This window comes from Chelonia mydas, chromosome 1, assembly GCF_015237465.2.
Source record: "Chelonia mydas isolate rCheMyd1 chromosome 1, rCheMyd1.pri.v2, whole genome shotgun sequence".
Taxonomy (NCBI): domain Eukaryota; kingdom Metazoa; phylum Chordata; order Testudines; family Cheloniidae; genus Chelonia; species Chelonia mydas.
In genome coordinates, this window is record NC_057849.1 from 121,502,771 (window position 1) to 121,521,468 (window position 18,698).

Sequence of the window (18,698 nt, forward strand, 5' to 3'; positions counted from 1 at the left end):
AACCCAGGTGTATGGAAAGTTGCTGTCTCAAACATGGAGTCAGGGATGACATGTTCTACGTGCCCTTGCTGAGTCATGAGGCATCCATTGTCTACATGCTCTTGGAGGCATCCTCAGGAGGGGCCCACTGGAAGAGCTGATTCTTTTTAATGGCTCATCAACCATGGCTGTCTGGTCTTGATGTAAATCTGTCCTGTGGGTGTTACCTAGGAACACAACATGTTCAAGATACAAACACACAGCAAAGATCCATAACTTCATACACAATGATAATACATATAAACAGAATAACATTGTTCAACAAATCACAACCTTTCCAATGATTACCTTACAAGGCATACTTTGCATAAGATTTATCACAATTGTGCAGCAGCGAATGGTGATATCTTAGTGTACATATGGTCATCTTTCTTCCTGTACAGAGCCACAAGTAGTTTATAGCATTTCATGCCATCCTTTTACTTTCCACTGAGACAAGTGAACTGCGCTCCTACAATCATTTAGTATGAGTGGCCCAAGTTGTCAAGACGGAGAATTATAGTTATCAAGGTGGAGGTTCGAAATGCCTGGATCACTGTGTGTAAGTCCAAAGTCAACAAGAAAGGGCACAGTTTTCCCAGCAGTGGCAGATGAAATGGATTTTTTTCTTGGCTCTGGGTGCTTGAGGAGTTTAGAAGTAGTGAGGAGCCTAGGAGAACACTGAGACTACAAGTTATGTTAATGATCTGAATGGAAGGTAATGTTATAGAGGTGGCAAGTTCTTCAAAGTGCCTCACTCCCCCTACTCGCATTATCTCAGTCTTTCCTGGATTCAGCTTCAACCAGTTTTTCTACATCCCATTACTGATCTCAGCCATGCCCTTAAAGAGCTAAGAAATGGCACTGCACATCTAGTAAGAAGGTGATGTCAAGCAGGGTATAGAGCCTATGATATAACATGATCTGACACTCGCTGAATTTCTCCCGTTCCCCCCCTCTCTCTTGTTTGCAGATGCTCGTGTTGGCTCAGTGGCCCTTCGGAAGTGCGGGGGTTATGTCATTGCCTTGGGAACCAGATTTGCCTTTTTAAACTGGGAAACGGAGTCAGTAACCACTATTGCTGAACTTGAACAGGATAAACCAAACAACAGGTTTAATGATGGGAAAGTGGATCCAAAGGGGAGATTTTTTGCTGGTATGTTTCTGTTAGGATTTTCACTCTCAATGAAGTAGGACTATTTCTAATGTGTATTGTACTTTTATTCTCTGGGAACTTGATTCTTCAGCTGAGCTTCACTCAGCAATAGGTGAAGTGTGTGAGAATTGGTACTTCTATTACTGCAGAAGCATGGAAGCAGAAAGTGGTGCATGGATGCATCTGATTGTGTGACAGGTCAGGAGGAGGGACTCACAGTCTAAAGTGGGGCTGACCTGGATGTAGCAGGGGCAGACAGGCAGCCTGGCCTGTCTGGTAAGTGGCCTATGTTTTTGTTTTCTGGATATGTTTTTTTAATTGTGCTTAGCCAGGCAAAAATACAAGCCCTTTACTAGACATGTAAAGGGGCCAGTGAGGGATTTATATTGGTTGTTGGGTAAAATCTTGGGTCCTTTTGAAGTCAATGGGAGTTTTGCCATTGACTTCAATGGAGTCAGGATTTCACTCACTGGTTCCTGCACCCCCTCAGATTTACATTATAGATTCAAATTAAAGGCCTGATTCTACAAATACTTGCTACCAAACACAGCAATTACTACTGGGAGAAGATCCACAGAGTTGTGACAGTAATTTCTATGCTTGGCAGTGGTTCCAGAATCAGGTCCAAATGTGTTATGTCAATTATAGTCTGTCAATTTATTATTCAGTATTTACCAACAATAGTTACTCTAATTTCAGACTGGAGTTTACTGTATTAAGGGCTGATGTGGTCTTAACTTTATTCTTATTTCCTAGTCTTGCAGCAGCCTAAAGTTAGAAAAATGAAAGAGAAATATTATTTTTGTATATATGCTGTTCATATCTGTTTGTGATGAATGGACAATCCCAACTTAAAATTTGGCTCAAATATTGTAAAACAAGCTTTTATCAAATTTAAGACCAATAGAAGGATTTCCACAAATTAACAACAAAACTTAAATATTCCCCTGAGGCATTAAAAACTCAATTATTGCAGCAACTTGAAAGTGACTGTAAAAAACAAACAAACAAATGAAAAAAAACCAACCCACAGCAACAACACCACCAAAACCCCAAGCAAACAGTGAAACTGGCTTCACTTTCATTTTTCAAGTGGAGACATGCAAAAAGTAAACAAGTGAGAAAGCTTAAATGGTGACATGTAAATTAGATTTATAAAAATCTTTCACTTCTGTTATTCTAAGTCTTTATTAATAACCTAGGTAATAATACGTTTACAGTATATGCATTTTAAGTTCAGAGTCCCTTTAGGTAATAAAAGTAATTTGCAACCAGTGAGAAACATGAGTGTGTGCCATTTGCCCTCAAGTTTGCTTTAACTACCTGAGGATTGTGGGTAGAACCTCATCTCTTTGCCATATTATTGTGATCTTCTAAGGACTGTGTCTGAGCTTTAAATTAGTGGAAGCTTGTAAATTGGTAAATTGGGATCACTTCCCCAAGAAAGAACTGCTCCTGATCTGATCCTTCTTCCCTGAGTCTGAGAGTACCTCTTCTCTTTCTGTTCCTCGTGTAATTTTTTTCCCCCTCCCCTTTCTTCCATCTAGCTGCTTTTTCCTAGGTCTTCACCTCATTCACAGGACCTGATTCTACAATCCCTCCATGCATGGAACATCCACTGAGTTCAGTGTGAGCTCCATATACCTCAAGGAGAACATGAGGAGGTCATTATTATAGTTACCAGGGTGCTGTACTTTCCAATCACTGATCCCATTATCCTTTTAGGTACCATGGCTGAGGAGACAGAACCTGGTGTGCGAGCGAGATGCCAAGGTGCCCTCTACACACTCTTTTCTGATTATTCTGTAGTGAAGCAGTTAGACCAGGTGAACATTTCTAATGGATTGGATTGGTCACTGGATCACAGAACCTTCTTTCATATTGATAGCCTGGCGTATGCTGTCCATGCCTTTGACTATGATGTGCACACCGGAAAAATCGGTACAGATGCTTTTCTTAAATGAGTTTTTAAATCAATGTAGTTTGATTTCCTGCAGCAAGTTCCGGGTGTGTAATTGACAGTGAAGTAGATGACAAATTATAAAATTTTCTGTTCACAAATTGTCAATAGACAAAGAAATTCACAATCTATGACACAAAATTATTTGGTGAACATTTCTTGGAGTCTAGCTTGTTCATGAACAGTTCATTGTGAGAATTCAGAATCTGTTTTGATTGGACAGCTAGGTCAAGTTAAGAGCTGATGTTAAGAGTTGCCCAAAGGAAGCTGTTTACAGTTCACAATCACAACCAACTGTATCGATCCTACAAACCCCATAAACAATGCTACATATTCTTGAGTACCATCTACTGGCACACTTTCTATTAACTCTCATAAAAGATCAGACCATATGTTTCTCTTCCCTCTTACAGAAGCATATTTTTAAAATCAGGTTTCCGGAGGAATGCTCACAAGTATAAATTTACAATTCTCCACAAATGTTCTGTAACATTAATGTGAAAGCCATGGCTTGGGCAAATATTCCTCGCTTACTGCAGTCTTTGCAGAAAGGAGACTGGAGCGTGAGTACAACTGACACAAATTCATTTAAAAACTTGAACATTCAGGGAAACTTTTTTTTGGCCCATCTCATATAGCAGCAATTCAACTGGGACGATTAATGTCATGTCAGTTTTGATTCAAATGACTGAACTGGTTCCCTTTGTACACTAGTCTGTGAAGACTGTATGCATATATAAATGAAGTATTTAGAAGTGCAATACAGCTGCCTAGGTAGATTTCCTCTGACTATTTCTATAAATTTCTGGTGAGAAGATTTTTTCATGACACCTATCTTTCCAAAATATGAAAGCACTGTGAGCCTGAATCTCCTTTCATCCTGGTTTAATACTGGCGAATCTCCATTATGGTTGCAAACTAGGGTCCTGATCTTACATTATAATCCAAACAGGTGTACTGCTGCACCTGGGAAGAGACCCACTGACTTCAGTGGGTCAGTGGGACTCCATGTGGGCACAGCAGTCTGCACAGAATACCACACTGGCTTGTGGTTTAGGCATGTAATTATCTGTGTCTAATTTTGACAATCGTGTCCTTGGTGTCCAAAGCCCAATTAAATAATGAGTTTATAGCTGGTCAACAAGAAGCCAGTCTTTCCTTGTATTAAAGTGGCTTCTTAGTCTTTGTCTGGGAGAGATTATGTATTACCTACATTTAAATTAAGTAGTTCTGTGGTTTGCATATGAAAAAAACACACAAGCAGAGATCAGTGGTGAGTACCTAAAGGAAAGTAATTGTGCTTGTGATAGTCATAAACTGGCCTAGGGCTCATATGTTGAGCAATATGGATAGAACAAATTCTTAAACAGCAAAGATCTGTACCCCTCGCTTGGTAAAAGCACAGGCATCTGAATTCAGTATAGCCTCAGACAACAATTCTAGTGGCTGTTTATTTTTATCAGTCTAACTGTGCCCCATCAGCCATTTCTAGGCACATGTACAAATCAAATGTTTGTTGTCTGCCTTCATCACAAAAATGAGCTGATTTGTTTGTAAGAGCATTTAGGAGACTGTGGAAGATGTTAAATGAATTTGTTAAATTAGTATATCGTACCTATCGCACTCAGTGCTGACTTCATAATTCCTTCTACAGCCTGCGGTAAAGTTTTGTACCAATTAGAAAAGGAGGAACAAATGCCTGATGGAATGTGTATTGATGCAGAAGGGAAACTTTGGGTGGCCTGTATTGATGGAGGGAGAGTGATCCGTATAGATCCTGAGACAGGTAAGCCCTCACAAAGGTGAACTGGAATTCTGTATTAAATAACCCAATTTCAGGATGGGAATCACCTGTGTCACATGCATTGCTTGAGGCAGGCTCCCTCTGTTCCATTGGGGTTGGCTTATTTTGTATTAAGTGTTCTGTCTGTGGCCTACTCTGATAACAGATCATTTCACCTGGGGAGTAGGCACAAGAAAATGGCAACAACCATAAACTCATAATGAACTGTCAACATCCATAAATCTAACTCATTATCCTCCTTCAAATCCCTCCTTAAAATTCTCCTTTGCCATGATGCGTACAAAAAAACTTGGCAACAGTTAGACTGCTGATGTGCTGAGTCCATAGCCTATCATGCTGACCAATAGTGTCTCATTGTTTCCTTGTACTCCCCGCTCTTTTTGTCTCCATCTGTTGTCTCTTGGCTTATACTGCATGCAGTTCTGGTCACCTCATCTCAAAAAGATATATTCGAATTAGAAGACGTACAGATAAGGGCAAAAAAATGATTAGGGGTATGGAACAGCTTCCATAGGAAGAGACATTAAAAAGACTGGGACTGATCAGCTTGGAAAATAGATGACCAAGGGGATATATGATAGAGGGCTATAAAATCATGACTGGTGTGGAGAAAGTGAATAAGGAAGTGTTATTTACCCCTTCACATAGAACAAGAACAGGAGTCACCCAATGAAATTAATAGGCATCAGGTTTAAAACAAACAAAAAGAAGGACTTCTTCACACAACGCACATCAACCTGTGGAACTCATTGCCAGGAGATGTTGTGAAGGCCAAAAGTATAACTGGGTTCAATAAGAATTAGATAAATTCATGGAGGTTAAGCCCATCAGTGACTATTAATCCAGATGGTCACGGATGCAACCCCATGCCTAGGGGCCCCCTAAACCTGACTGTCAGAAGATGGGATGACAAGTCCTGTTCTGTTCATTCCCTCTGAAGCACCTGGCATTGGCCACTGTCAGAAGATAGGATAGTGGGCCAGATGGACAATTGATCTGAACCAGTATGGCCATTCTTAAGTTCTTATATTGATGTAAGCTTTTTGGGGGAGGGATCATCTTTTTGTTCTGTGTTTGTACAGCACAGAGTACAACGGGGTCCTGGTCCATGATTGGGGCTTCTAGATGCTATGATAATACAAATAAGGAATAGTAAGAATGAATAATAACAAGTAAAATGTGGAATCATTCAATGGTAGTCCTTCCAGCCCAAGTTCAGTCGTGTCATGGATACAATGCTGTATTTTGAGTTTGCAAACAATGAATGTTGGGTGTGATTGCAGAAGAAGATGGGGAACTGGATAAAGGCCATGATTTAGCAAAGCTCTCATGTATGTGCTTCAAGTTAAGCATGTACTTAAGTGCCTTGTTAAATTAGAACCAAAGCCATTGGAGTTTGTAAAATTTTTCTTTAAATGAGAAATTTTGGAAACGGAACCTTAATTGTCTGTGAGTTGCACAAAGGTTTTGTGATGGCTTCCAAAGACCATGAGAAAATACTGAAATCATGGAACAGGTTGAAACGGTAAAAATGAAGCTTGGCTCCATGAAAGACAAGTTTAGAATTGAGAAGCTGAGGTTGGTGGGATATTCAGAAGAGTTTGGAATGCTTGGTGTTGCTGTACCCAAGGGGGTTGAAGAGATCATCTTCATGAACTGAAGTTTGGGATGAGTGCTTCCTGTCTGTCATGCACAATTACTGTTTGTTACTCTGGAACACTCCACCACTCTCCTGTCTCCTCACAGTCCAAATCCCTCCTAAAAACTCCCAGGAAGGGAATAAAAACAAACCTTAAATAAAAAAGGTTTCAGAGTAATAGCCGTGTTAGTCTGTATTCGCAAAAAGAAAAGGAGTACTTGTGGCACCTTAGAGACTAACCAATTTATTTGAGCATGAGCTTTCATGAGCTACAGCTCACTTCATCGGATGCATACTGTGGAAACTGCAGAAGACATTATATACACAGAGACCATGAAACAATACCTCCTCCCACGCCACTCTCCTGCTGGTAATAGCTTATCTAAAGTGATCATCAAGTTGGGCCATTTCCAGCACAAATCCAGGTTTTCTCACCCTCCGCCCCCCCCACCCCACAAACTCACTCTCCTGCTGGTCACTTTGGATGGGCTATTACCAGCAGGAGAGTGGTCACTTTGGATGGGCTATTACCAGCAGGAGAGTGAGTTTGTGTGGGGGGGGGCGGAGGGTGAGAAAACCTGGATTTGTGCTGGAAATGGCCCAACTTGATGATCACTTTAGATAAGCTATTACCAGCAGGAGAGTGGGGTGTGAGGAGGTATTGTTTCATGGTCTCTGTGTATATAATGTCTTCTGCAGTTTCCACAGTATGCATCCGATGAAGTGAGCTGTAGCTCACGAAAGCTCATGCTCAAATAAATTGGTTAGTCTCTAAGGTGCCACAAGTACTCCTTTAAATAAAAAAGTCGAAGTTACGCTTTTTCCAGGCCTGAACAATCCTGTCTTCCTTCTGCTTATTAGATGGTAAACTGTTGAAGGTACTAGGGACCACAGCCATTTTGGAAATCACTGGACTTTAGGAATCTAAACACCTTTGTGGATCTGGGCCATTGTGCATTGTCAAGAGCTGAGAACGTTGCCAGCGCTTAATAAATAATAGTAGTTGCTATCACTGTTAATTGGATATTGAGGCTTTAACTATGAGTTAAACATCTTGGATCAAGCCCTCAGCGGGTGTAAATCGGCACAGCTCCATTGACTTCAGGGAGCTATATTGATTTACACCAGCGGAGAATTCTGAGGCCATATGTGTTTGATTCCTTGCCAGTATAACTGTGTTTCTCTATGGGCATCTCTACACAGGGATAAAAACCCAACAGCTGGTCCAGGGCAGCTGACTTGCCTTTGTGGAGCTCGGGCTCTGGGGCTGAAAACCTGCTGTTTTGACATTCGGGCTTGGCTTGGAGCCCAGGCTCTGGGACCTTACAAGGGTGGAGGGTCCAATGGCTCAGGTTCCAGTCTACGCAGCAATTTTTCGCTCTGGAGCCCCAGTCGGCTGACCTGGGGCAGCCACAGCCACGCCGCGAGATTTTTATCCGTGTAGACGTACCCTTGGTCACTTGGTGATGTAATACAGAGTTAAGGGAAACAGAAACTTTGGACTAAAGTCAGAAATGATGCAGATGGTTAGATTTCAGTAAACTGGCATAATCTATGTGCCAACGGGGCAGACTGGTGGGATTGTGGCAGGAAAGGCAACCAGCAGGAGACTGTAAGAAGGTGTGAGGAAAAAGCAGACTCTCTTTCTTTATTTTCTGTTTGTTGCTTCTCCTGCTGCAAACCCCACCCTTCCAGCCCCTTGGCAAATAAGTTACACTCACTCACTTGCTTGTGCTGTTTTACTGGTGTGTAACATCCACCTCCCATTTATTCCCCCTCTGAATTTGACCCAAAGTGTCCAGTGTTGGGTACTCCATGGTACAGTCCGTTATGTTTGCTTTGTAAACTTGCAATTGATTTAAGAGTCTCTTCAGTGCTGAAACACCTTAATGACATGCTGTTTCAAGACTAGTGCTTCAATCAACACATTGCCTGCCATTTTCTGATCTCACTGCCACACAACCCTAGTATTGCCTGCATTTGAAAAAGGAAATGGAGCAGCATGGAGACAGAGGACAACAGCTTTGCTAAAAGTAAAATGTAAGAGATGGGTGCTATTGAATCAATTCAGCACATTTCCCCATAGACTGTCCTTATGGAAACTGCTTCTTTCTGATGGGGAAACACTATATTCATATTGTAAAAGGCTCAGTCTGACAATCACAGTACTGGCTGTCCAGTTGGTTAACAGCAAATTACAGAAAGTTTAAAGTAAGTAAATATATTTTTCTCCAGGGAAAAGAATCCAGACTGTGAAGCTGCCTGCTTCAAGGATCACCTCCTGCTGCTTTGGTGGAAAAGATTATTCAGAAATGTATGTGACTTCCGCCTATGATGGGCTAGACAAGGCATCTTTAGCAAAGGAACCTCGAGCAGGAGAGATTTTCAAGGTGATTGAATTTTGTTTCTTTCAGTTAAAAGATTTAAACATTCTAGGTTGGTTAGTGCTGGTTCAAATCTAGCACCTCTGCCCCCAGATTTAAACGCAGCTGTGATCCTCATGGTTCTGGACTTTTATGTCCTTTATAGTTGTTTGTTCAACCTTTTGGCCCTTATTTCTTTTTATATGTTGTATCAGTTTTGCAAACATCACTCTTTTTTTCTATTGTACTGTCATAAATTATATTAGTTCTCTCATTTTGAATAATGCCAGGGTAGCTACATTTTTACAAGACAACTAAAACTTTTTTATTAAAACCCAATGACAGCAGGGCAAAAACATATTAAGAAATGTTTCTTTAGTCCCTTACAAGTGGGTGACATGTTTCAGCTAATTAATTATTACATTTCTAGCTATAGCTAGTGAATTCAAAACTACTCTCTCTTTGTTGGTCATTTTGTTTCACCTTCAGGTGTATTGAAAAAATATTTGCTGGGAGAATAGAACACAATTCACAGATTGCAGTAAGAGTCACTTAGACCTTGCCAGTGCTTGCAGTGGCATGTAGGTTACTTGTAGCTACGTGTCATGGTGAAAGGTAGGCTGCATCCAAATTCACGGAGGTGTGTAGCTACACGTGAAAGGCAGCAGGGAAAGTCTTCTCCTGCTAGGGACAGCCTAAGGGAAAATGGCACCCTGGGCAAACTTGTATTTTGGTGCTCCGGCCTCCGCTGCCTCCCAATCCATTCATCCATTGCCCTTGTCCTCCACTGCCTCCCAGGGCTCCCCATCCATCCCCTCTAGCCCTGCTGCCTCCCTGCCCTACCACAACCTTCCTGTATGATTTGAAGCAAGTCACTTAGCCTCTCTGTGCCTCAGTTCTCCAACTGTAAAACTGAGAGAGTACTTTCCTATCCCACAGGGGTGTTGTGAGAATAAATACAATAAAAAGCACTCAGACCCTATGGTAATGGGGGCCATATAAACCCTAAGACAGTTTGTAGAACAGGAGAATTACTGAGTTGTGTTCTATGATCTGGAATCAACCTTAGGGTTTTGTCTTGCTGCCAATCACTGTGATATCTGTCCACCTTTTGTATAAAATCTATTAGCAATTATAAAGTCCCCACTGAACTTACTGGAGTCACTTGGCTTGTCTCCCTTTTCAGATTATAGTGAGCTCTACTTGGGGGTAGAGTTTTTTTTAGGGATGTCGGAAGGTTAATAAATTATAATGTGAGTGTTCTGATTGCATGAGATATGAATGCTTCCAAAGCAATCAATTAGAGATTGACCTTTTTTTCTTTTTCTTTTTAAACAGATAACGGGCTTGGGTGTGAAAGGAATCCCACAATATTCATATGTTGCTTAAATATTAACATTTTATAGCACACAAAATAAATGCATAGCCCATGCAGGAGCTGTTTTGAACAGGAACTGTTCATTGAATTGCAAAACTATCTATCTGAAGATTTTTCTATGCACCTTTTGGAACTTAGAACTAAATTTTTCTTCTCCATGTTTGGCTCTACAGCATGCTACCAGAGTGGAATTTTAGCAGACGCAGATAATGAGGTAACACTAGAAGTGAAAACAGATTTTCAGAATGCGTAGGCCTGTAACATTTCTTATGCTCTTGCATAAGCCTTCTTTATTATTTACTCCAGCATTCCTAGTTTTAAAAAAATTCTTATGGCCAGTTCTGCCCTGACCTACTTATGTAGTTCTGAAGACAGAATTTGATTTATGTTTTCATGTTACAATGATGTAACTGTGATGAGATATGCTCTGATTTATGTTACTTTTTCAAATATGTTGACTTGAATCTGACGGTGGTTCTGCTTTTGGATTTCCCATAAGAGTGTTTTTGGCAGTCCTACTTCTCCATTTTGCGTTATTTATTTTGCCCCACTGAACCTTTCGTCCTTTCACTGTCTTTATTTCTGTCTTGTCTTTTTAGTTGAGGCCAAATTCTGTGCAGTTGAAAATAAACTGTGATCGTGTTACAAAGTGCATTTTGAAAAAGTTCTTTTGAAACAAAAATTATCCTGAGAACGCTGTATGAATGTGAACACACAGAGTCAGCATACACTCAGGCCTTGTGAGATACAGGCTTACCTTATTATATTGCTGACTGATGCTCTATATAATCTCTCTGGTAGAGAGAGAGAGGGAAGGAGGATGGATGGCCACAGACAGACACACACACACTTCATTGCTTTTGTTATACCTTCTTTCCCTCCCTTCGCTCCTGTGGCAGACGTGGCACCTCTTTTCCTCCACTGCTTAGTGTCTGTTCCTTCTCCCCCATGTTCTTTCTTTCTCTTGTGCCATATTCTCTTCCTCTCTCCTTCCCTCTCTCCATTCCACTAATGTCGCTCTTTTACAATTCCCGTCTCTCTTTAAAAGGATCCTCATCGCATTGTATATCGAGTTTGAAGTTCTTGTCCTTGTCTACAAGGCTCTATATCTCTGCCCAGGTCTCTCACTGCACTACCCCAGCCTCTTCCCTCTCCTAAAATTGACTGCTTTCTCCCTGTTTCTCCCACACAAACATCACAGTGCCTTATTCCATGCCACCACCTATGCCTGGAATGCTCTCCCAGTATCTGACCTCATTAAAATCCCTCCTAAAATCTTGCCCCTGCCACAAGGCATAAGGACAAAGGAGGAGAGAAGAATAATTGTTTGTAGGAAGTGTGCTTCAAGTACCTGAGTCATGGCATAATCTTATTTATTTAATGCTGTCCAACTGGCTCCTAGCCCACCGTTTGTTCTCACCCTCACTTAATTGTAGGTTGTAAGATCCTTGAGACAAGAACCTTGTTTAATTAAATGTCTCTGTGAGGAACCTATTATGTAACTGGGCACCATACAAAGAATAATAACATACCCTCAGTCTGTCCCTCAGACTGCTACTCATCACAGAAAGGAAGGTGGGAGACTTGGAAACTCAGCACTAGGAGTCTTGGGAGTCAGGGTGGGAACAGAGATGGGTCTCTTCTATATTGGAAATCCATAGCAATACTTTCTGGGTCAGATTTTTTTCTCTTCTTCCCCTGGATGAGAGGGACTTCTGGATTCTTCACTCTATCCCCAGTGGTGGCCGTCAAGAGCCAGGGATGATCGAGTGAGCAGTGGACTTCTCTTTCTATGCAGGCAAAGGCTCAGCCCTCAGCCTGCCTGCAGTGAGCAGGGGGTGCGTGCAGCAGCAGCATGAGGAAGCAGCATGCCTCTTCTTTCTAGCATGTGCTTCCATTGCCGGGATTGCGAAGGGACGGAATGGGGAACTAGTGCACTTTCAATCAGACATCTGAAGAAAATCAGTCAGCTCACCAGCCTGGCTGCCTGGTGTCCCGGCATGGGCTTGGGTGAATTATAAACACTTGATTGTGCTATTGTATCACTTTTCCATTCCCAAATGTGCATCAAAATGTCATGTATAATCATTCATTATACAGGGCACAGATATTGAAGTGATGTTTAAAGTCTGATATAAAAATAAAGCGCTCTGTATAGCTATGAAGTTGACTGACTTCTTTTGTCATGAGTTATTTCAAGGACCAAAGCACCATGGTACAATATCTATACTCCTTCATGAATACAAAGCCATTACTGGATGACACCATTTCTTGTTCTCAGCAGGCGTTACTAGTTGTGAAAGAACGTTGATTGTTTTTTCCAGGCACTGCAATGGTGTAGCATTAGCCGAGGGCTCCCAGGATTCCATAAATTGTGAATTGCACCCCAGGAGTGTCAGGCTGGCGAAATGCACCCAGGAAAATTCTGGCAGCTGGAATACTGTAACACAAATGATAGCAACCCAGAGGATTCTCTTGGCCCTTCCTGACATCAGATGGCTTTTTATATGCTCCATCCAAGAGAAGACCCTATCCCTCTCTCCCCCACTTACACAGCAGTCAACTCTTCTAGATGCAGGATCTAGTCATACTGCAATGGTACAGGAAATACAATGTCATTTAAAAAAAAAAAAGTTAAGTACAGATCAGCTGTGCCTGTGAGTCATAATTTTTCATGTGTACTAATAATTTTGGACCAGATTGTGCCCCTCGGACTCTGGCCCACAGTAGGGGGCAATGTAGAGCTATGTGATCTCAGGAGAAGCGCCAGGTGCCATTTGAAGAGGTATCTGACACACAAGGAAAACTTGTCAATATACCACCCCTTAAGGGCAGCAGCAAGCGCTTGCCTCTACTACTAACTGGTGTGATCGCTGGTACAGGGGATGTTGGGACATAGACCATCATTCTGCCCAAGGATATAGCTGTTTGCACCCTCCCCAGTTTGTGTATCTATGCAAGGACCGCTATATTTCAAAATACTTTATATAACTGCAGTTGAGAAATAAAATCTTCAGCACCTTCATAATGTTTGGTCAGCAAGGTGATTGGTGTTCTGTCCAGCAATAATTCCAGTGTTAAGTAATCTGCTGGAATACTAATGAAGCTAAAGTGTTAAATGTCTTGTGGGATAGGGCATAGGCCAATATGCAATAAAGTGCCTTGAAAATTATGCAAGGATTCCTGCTTACCTAGTTTGAAAAGGAATGCTAGGGCAGGGCATTCAGAAGCAAATCAGTGTCCAACATCCTCCATTTAAAACAAAAATTGGTGTGATGTTTAGTAAAATGGTCATGATAGGATTGACTTAGTTACGCAGAGTATTATGGCCTGGAGCCATGCTCCAACCCTCACTTCCTGTTTTGTAACATAGTGTCTCCTCGGCAACTCTGTTGTGATCCAGTTGAATCAAGCAGTGAGGGTGGGATCCACAAAGGTACTTAGGCTCCCCAGTGATCCCGAAAATCCTGCTGAAACTTGTAGGTGCCTAAACTCACTCAATACCCATGTTCTCAGTGTAAAAGTTCCTTCAGCACCTATGTTTCTGCCTCTGGGAATGCATAGTTCCACCTCACTCTAGGGCCAGTGTCCTGATGCCTTTCTCCTGCCTAAGCCTCAGCGCAGTTCATGAATTGGGGAAAGATAGGTTTTTGACCACCTAAGTTGCGTGTGGGACCCGATCTGCCAGGCACACCAGGTCCTATTCAAAATCTGGCCCATTTTGTAAATTTAATCACAGGACCATAGAAGATTTAGGGTTGGAGGAAGAGACCTCAGGAGGTCATCTAGTCCAACCCCCTGCTCAAAGCAGCACCAATTCCCAATTAAATCATCCCAGCCAGGGCTTTGTCAAGCCGGGCCTTAAAAACCTCTAAGGATGGAGATTCCACCACCTCCCTAGGTAACCCATTCCAATGCTTCACCACCCTCCTAGTGAAATAGTTTTTCCTAATATCCAACATAGACCTCCCCCACTGCAACTTGAGACCGTTGCTCCTTGTTCTGTCATCTGCCACCACTGAGAACAGCTGAGCTCCATCCTCTTTGGAACCCCCCTTCAGGTAGTTGAAGGCTGCTATCAAATCCCCCTTCATTCTTCTCTTCTGCAGACTAAATAAGCCCAGTTCCCTCAGCCTCTCCTCATAAGTCATGTGCCCCAGCCACCAAATCATTTTCATTGCCCCCCACTGGACTCTCTCCTATTTGTCCACATCCTTTCTGTAATGGGGAGGCCCAAAACTGGATGCAACACTCCAGATGTGGCCTCACTAGTGCCAAATAGAGGGGAATAATCACTTCCCTCAATCTGCTGGCAATGCTCCTACTAATGCAGGCCAATATGCCGTTAGCCTTCTTGGCAATGAGGACACAGTGTTGACTCATATCCAGTATCTCGTCCACTGTAATCCCCAGGTCCTTTTCTGCAGAACTGCTGCCTAGCCATTCGGTCCCAGCCTGTAGCGGTGCATGGGATTCTTCCGTCCTTAGTGCAGGATTCTGCACTTGTGCTTGTTGAACCTCATCAGATTTCTTTTGGCCCAATCCTCCAATTTGTCTAGGTGACTCTGGACCCTATCCCTACCCTCCAGCATAACTACCTCTCCCCCCAGCTTAGTGTCATCTGCGAACTTGCTGAGGGTACCATCCATCCCATCATCCAGATCATTAATGAAGATGTTGAAAAAAATCAGCCCCAGGACTGACCCCTGGGGCACTCCGCTTGATACTGGCTGCCAACTAGACATTGAGCCGTTGATCACTACTCATTGAGCCTGACGATCTAGCCAGCTTTCTATCCACCTTATTGTCCATTCATCCAATCCGTACTTTTTTAACTTGCTTGCAAGAATACTGTGGGAGACCGTATCAATCCTTGTGGTTAGCGCACTCACCTGGGGTATGTGAGACCCAGGTTCATTACCCCCTCTCTGCTTGACACAGAGTTAAGTGCTTTCACCTCTGAGCTATGGGATAGTCTGATGTGGGGCTCCCTCAGTCTGTCCTATTGAAGCCCTTCTTCTGTGGATAAATACTTAAATAGTCTTAGGCCAAAAAGAGCGAGAGTGTGTAGGAATGACTGTAGCCTGGTGATTATAGCACCCCCTTGGGAAGTAGGATACCCAGGAGACAGCCCCCTGCTCTAATAACTCTTTCATTAGTTATCCTTAGTGGAACAGCTTCAACAGGACAGATTGAGGGAGCCCCACATCAGAATAGCCTGTTGAGCAGTGGTTAGAGTACTCCATGGGAGACCCTTGTTCAAATCTTTTACCCCATCCCCCCATGGCAGAGGGGTGGAATTGAACTCAGGTCAGCGCTCTGACCGCTAAGCTAAAAGTTATAAGATGGGCACCAGCAATCACTACCACTGGCCATCTTGTATGGAGTGAGACAGGAGCCTAATTCATTCCTATAAGAAACTACTTAGGTGCCTCCAGACTCTAGGAGAGGGGTTCAGATTCATGGATAGCTAAGCAAGGATAGCAACCCGGTCATGACCCTGCAGCCTGGATTTAGATGTCTATGTCTGTGAGAGGGGTGAGGCTTAGGACACACCCCTTTTGTCAGCATCTCCCCTTGGCTAGTTTAGGCAGCTCCCTGCCTAATGTGCTGGCTTTTGTCGATCACAGTCTCAACCTGCATCATATAGGAGCCATGGGACCTAACTTAGGCCTTGTGGATTGCAGTGGTGTTCCTGTGATTTTTTTTTTTTTTTAGGTGCCACAACACTCAACAATGCAACACCTAAGTCGTTTTGTGGATCGGGGCTTAAATTCCCAGCTTTCATCCTGTGAGTAAAGTGTCATTTTTGTTGAACTGAGTGGACTCTTGCAAAATGAAATGAGTTAAGGCATTGTACATAGTAATCAATAATCAGTGAAATACAACATTTCCTGAGCAAGAAAAGTAGATAAGGACTAATTTATTTAAGGGTTTTGTATGCACAGGGGAAATGAGTTGATCTGAAATTACCAAATTATCAAAGCAATGTATATTTATATGACTAAATGACAACATAGATGTTTTCCCAGGAAAAGGAACTTTGACATCTTCTAGCTGTTACCTATACAAACAAGAAAGAATTGGCTGCTAGTTATTCTATGTACACTGCGATCAGGCCTGGTCTTTGAAGAAAAAGGTGTGTATCATTCTGTGATGTATCAGGAAAAGCAGGCAGATATGGATTCTTAGCTAGATATTAAGGTGGAAAGTCTTAGATGCTTTTCAATACTTAAATATGAGGTAATCGTGTCTGTGTAGATGAAGCACATGGTTGGAGATGTAGGGTGTCATTTTCCACTTGCACAATCTTGCTTGATTTGGTTCTTCACCATGGACTCATCTCATGTAGTGGGTGCATAGCTCTCCTGCTCTGAGTTTGGTCCTGGACCTGCAGGAACTGGTGGACACTCTCAGATGTCTAAATCACTCCCTTAATCTACAGAGTTGCCTTTCTTTGAGCTAAGGCAGGGATTGGCAACCTTTGGCCCGTGGCCCGTGAGGGTAAGCCCCCTGGCGGGCCAGGCCGGTTTGTTTACCTGCTGCATCCGCAGGTTCGGCCGATCACAGCTCCCACTGGCCGTGGTTCACCGCTCCAGGCCAATGGGTGCTGCACGAAGCGGCAGTCAGCAGATTCCTCGGTCCACACTGCTTCCCGCAGTCCCCATTGGCCTGGAGCGGCGAACCGTGGCCAGTGGGACCTGAGATTGGCTGAACCTGTGGATGCAGCAGGTAAACTGTAACGATGCTGGTTCTGGCAGGACCCAACTGAGAGTGCCAATTCAGGACAAATTGCTTCAAGCAGGGCAGTTACAGGGCAGAAGAGGGTTTTTCCACCTCTAAGGCAAACCAAACCAGCCAAACAGAGCAGACTTTGGTCTCACCCCACTGGCTAACCACAAGTCACACAAGCAATTCCCTTAGATACTCCAGTTTCCCAGTATCTCCACCAGTGCCACTCGTTATGGGGATGAATGGTTCTGAAAACCAATACCCCAGTAAAGGAAAGAAGGTTCTCTCAATCCCAAAGGACCGAGCACCAGACCCAGGTCAATGTACAAATCAGATCTTACTCACAAATCATGCTGTTGTCAATCCTTTAGAATCTAAAATCTAAAGGTTTATTCATAAAAGGAAAAAGAAACAGATGAGCGCTAGAATTGGTTAAATGGAATCAATTACATACAGTAATGGCAAAGTTCTTGGTTCAGGCTTGTAGCAGTGATGGAATAAACTGCAGGTTCAAATCAAGTCTCCGGAGTACATCCACAGCTGGGATGGGTCTTTCAGTCCTTGGTTCAAAGCTTCAGTGTAGCAAAGTTCCTCCAGAGGTATGAAGCAGGACTGAAGACAAGATGGAGATGAGGCATCAGCCTTTTATAGTCTTTTCCAGGTATAAGAACACCTCTTTGTTCTTAATATGGAAAATTACAGCAAAATGGAGTTTGGAGTCACATGGGCAAGTCCCTGCATACTTTACTGAGTCACAAGGCATATCTGCCATCTTGCAGTGGGTCATTTGTGTAGCTCATGGTCCTTAATGGGCCATCAAGAAGGCTAGGCAGAGCTGACACCAACTTGTCCGGGGTGTCACCCAGAAGCATAACACAAGTTTGAAATACAGACAGTATAGAACCAATACTTATATCTTTAAATACAAAAATTATAAATGCACCTTGTTTGACCCCCTTTATACAAGATTTGGTGCCATTACAGGGCCTTGGTTGCAACAATGTTCTATACGGTCCCAGTTCAAGTCAATAACGTCACACGGCGGTCATCACATCCCTTGGTCCGCGCTCCTTCCCGCAGCCCCCATTGGCCTGGAGCGGCAAACCGCAGCTAGTGGGAACTGAGATCGGCTGAACCTGTGGACACAGCAGGTAAACAAACTGGCCCGGCCCGCCAGACTGGATCAGACCTATGGTCCAGCTAGTCCAATAATAATTTTTATTTATATTACCATAGTACCCAAGAGCTCTAGTCAGAAGAAGGTAATCAGAAATTGACTGAATGAAGCATAAGGTGTAATATTGCTTCCAAAATTTGGTAGCATAATTATAACTCTGGATTTCTTTTTGATGTAAAAGAAGTTTTCTTTCTTTCAAAAAAACTTTTCATTTTAGAAGGGAAAAAAACCAGTTTTATACATCAGATGAACTATAGAAAAGAAAACAATAATACTTACAGGTACATTATTTATAGATTCATAGATTTTTAGAGCCAGAAGGGACCATTAGATTATTTAGTCTTATCTATTTAGTTTTATCACACAGGCCAGAGACTTTCACCCAGTTACCCTCCTATATTGAGCCCAATTGTTTGTTTGACTAAAGCATATCTTCCAGAAAGGCATCCAGTCTTGATCTGAAGACATCAG

The 18,698-nt window shown here is 42.6% G+C and overlaps 1 protein-coding gene across 4 annotated transcripts in view; it reads left to right on the forward strand.

Moving 5' to 3' along the window:
- LOC102939869 (regucalcin) overlaps positions 1-12,481 on the forward strand; it is a 28,018-nt gene extending 15,537 nt beyond the window's left edge. For 3 of the 4 annotated variants that reach the window (XM_043537720.1, XM_037899110.2, XM_043537721.1), the window contains 5 exons: positions 992-1,174; positions 2,900-3,115; positions 4,789-4,920; positions 8,813-8,967; positions 10,279-12,470. In XM_043537720.1, coding sequence (XP_043393655.1) covers positions 992-1,174; positions 2,900-3,115; positions 4,789-4,920; positions 8,813-8,967; positions 10,279-10,329 — 737 coding nt within the window. In that variant the 3' untranslated portion in view covers positions 10,330-12,470. Of the gene's footprint in view, positions 1-991; positions 1,175-2,899; positions 3,116-4,788; positions 4,921-8,812; positions 8,968-10,278 lie in introns of all 4 variants that reach the window. The other variant, XM_037899095.2, reaches the window with a different exon arrangement.
- The last annotated feature ends 6,217 nt before the right edge of the window (positions 12,482-18,698 follow it).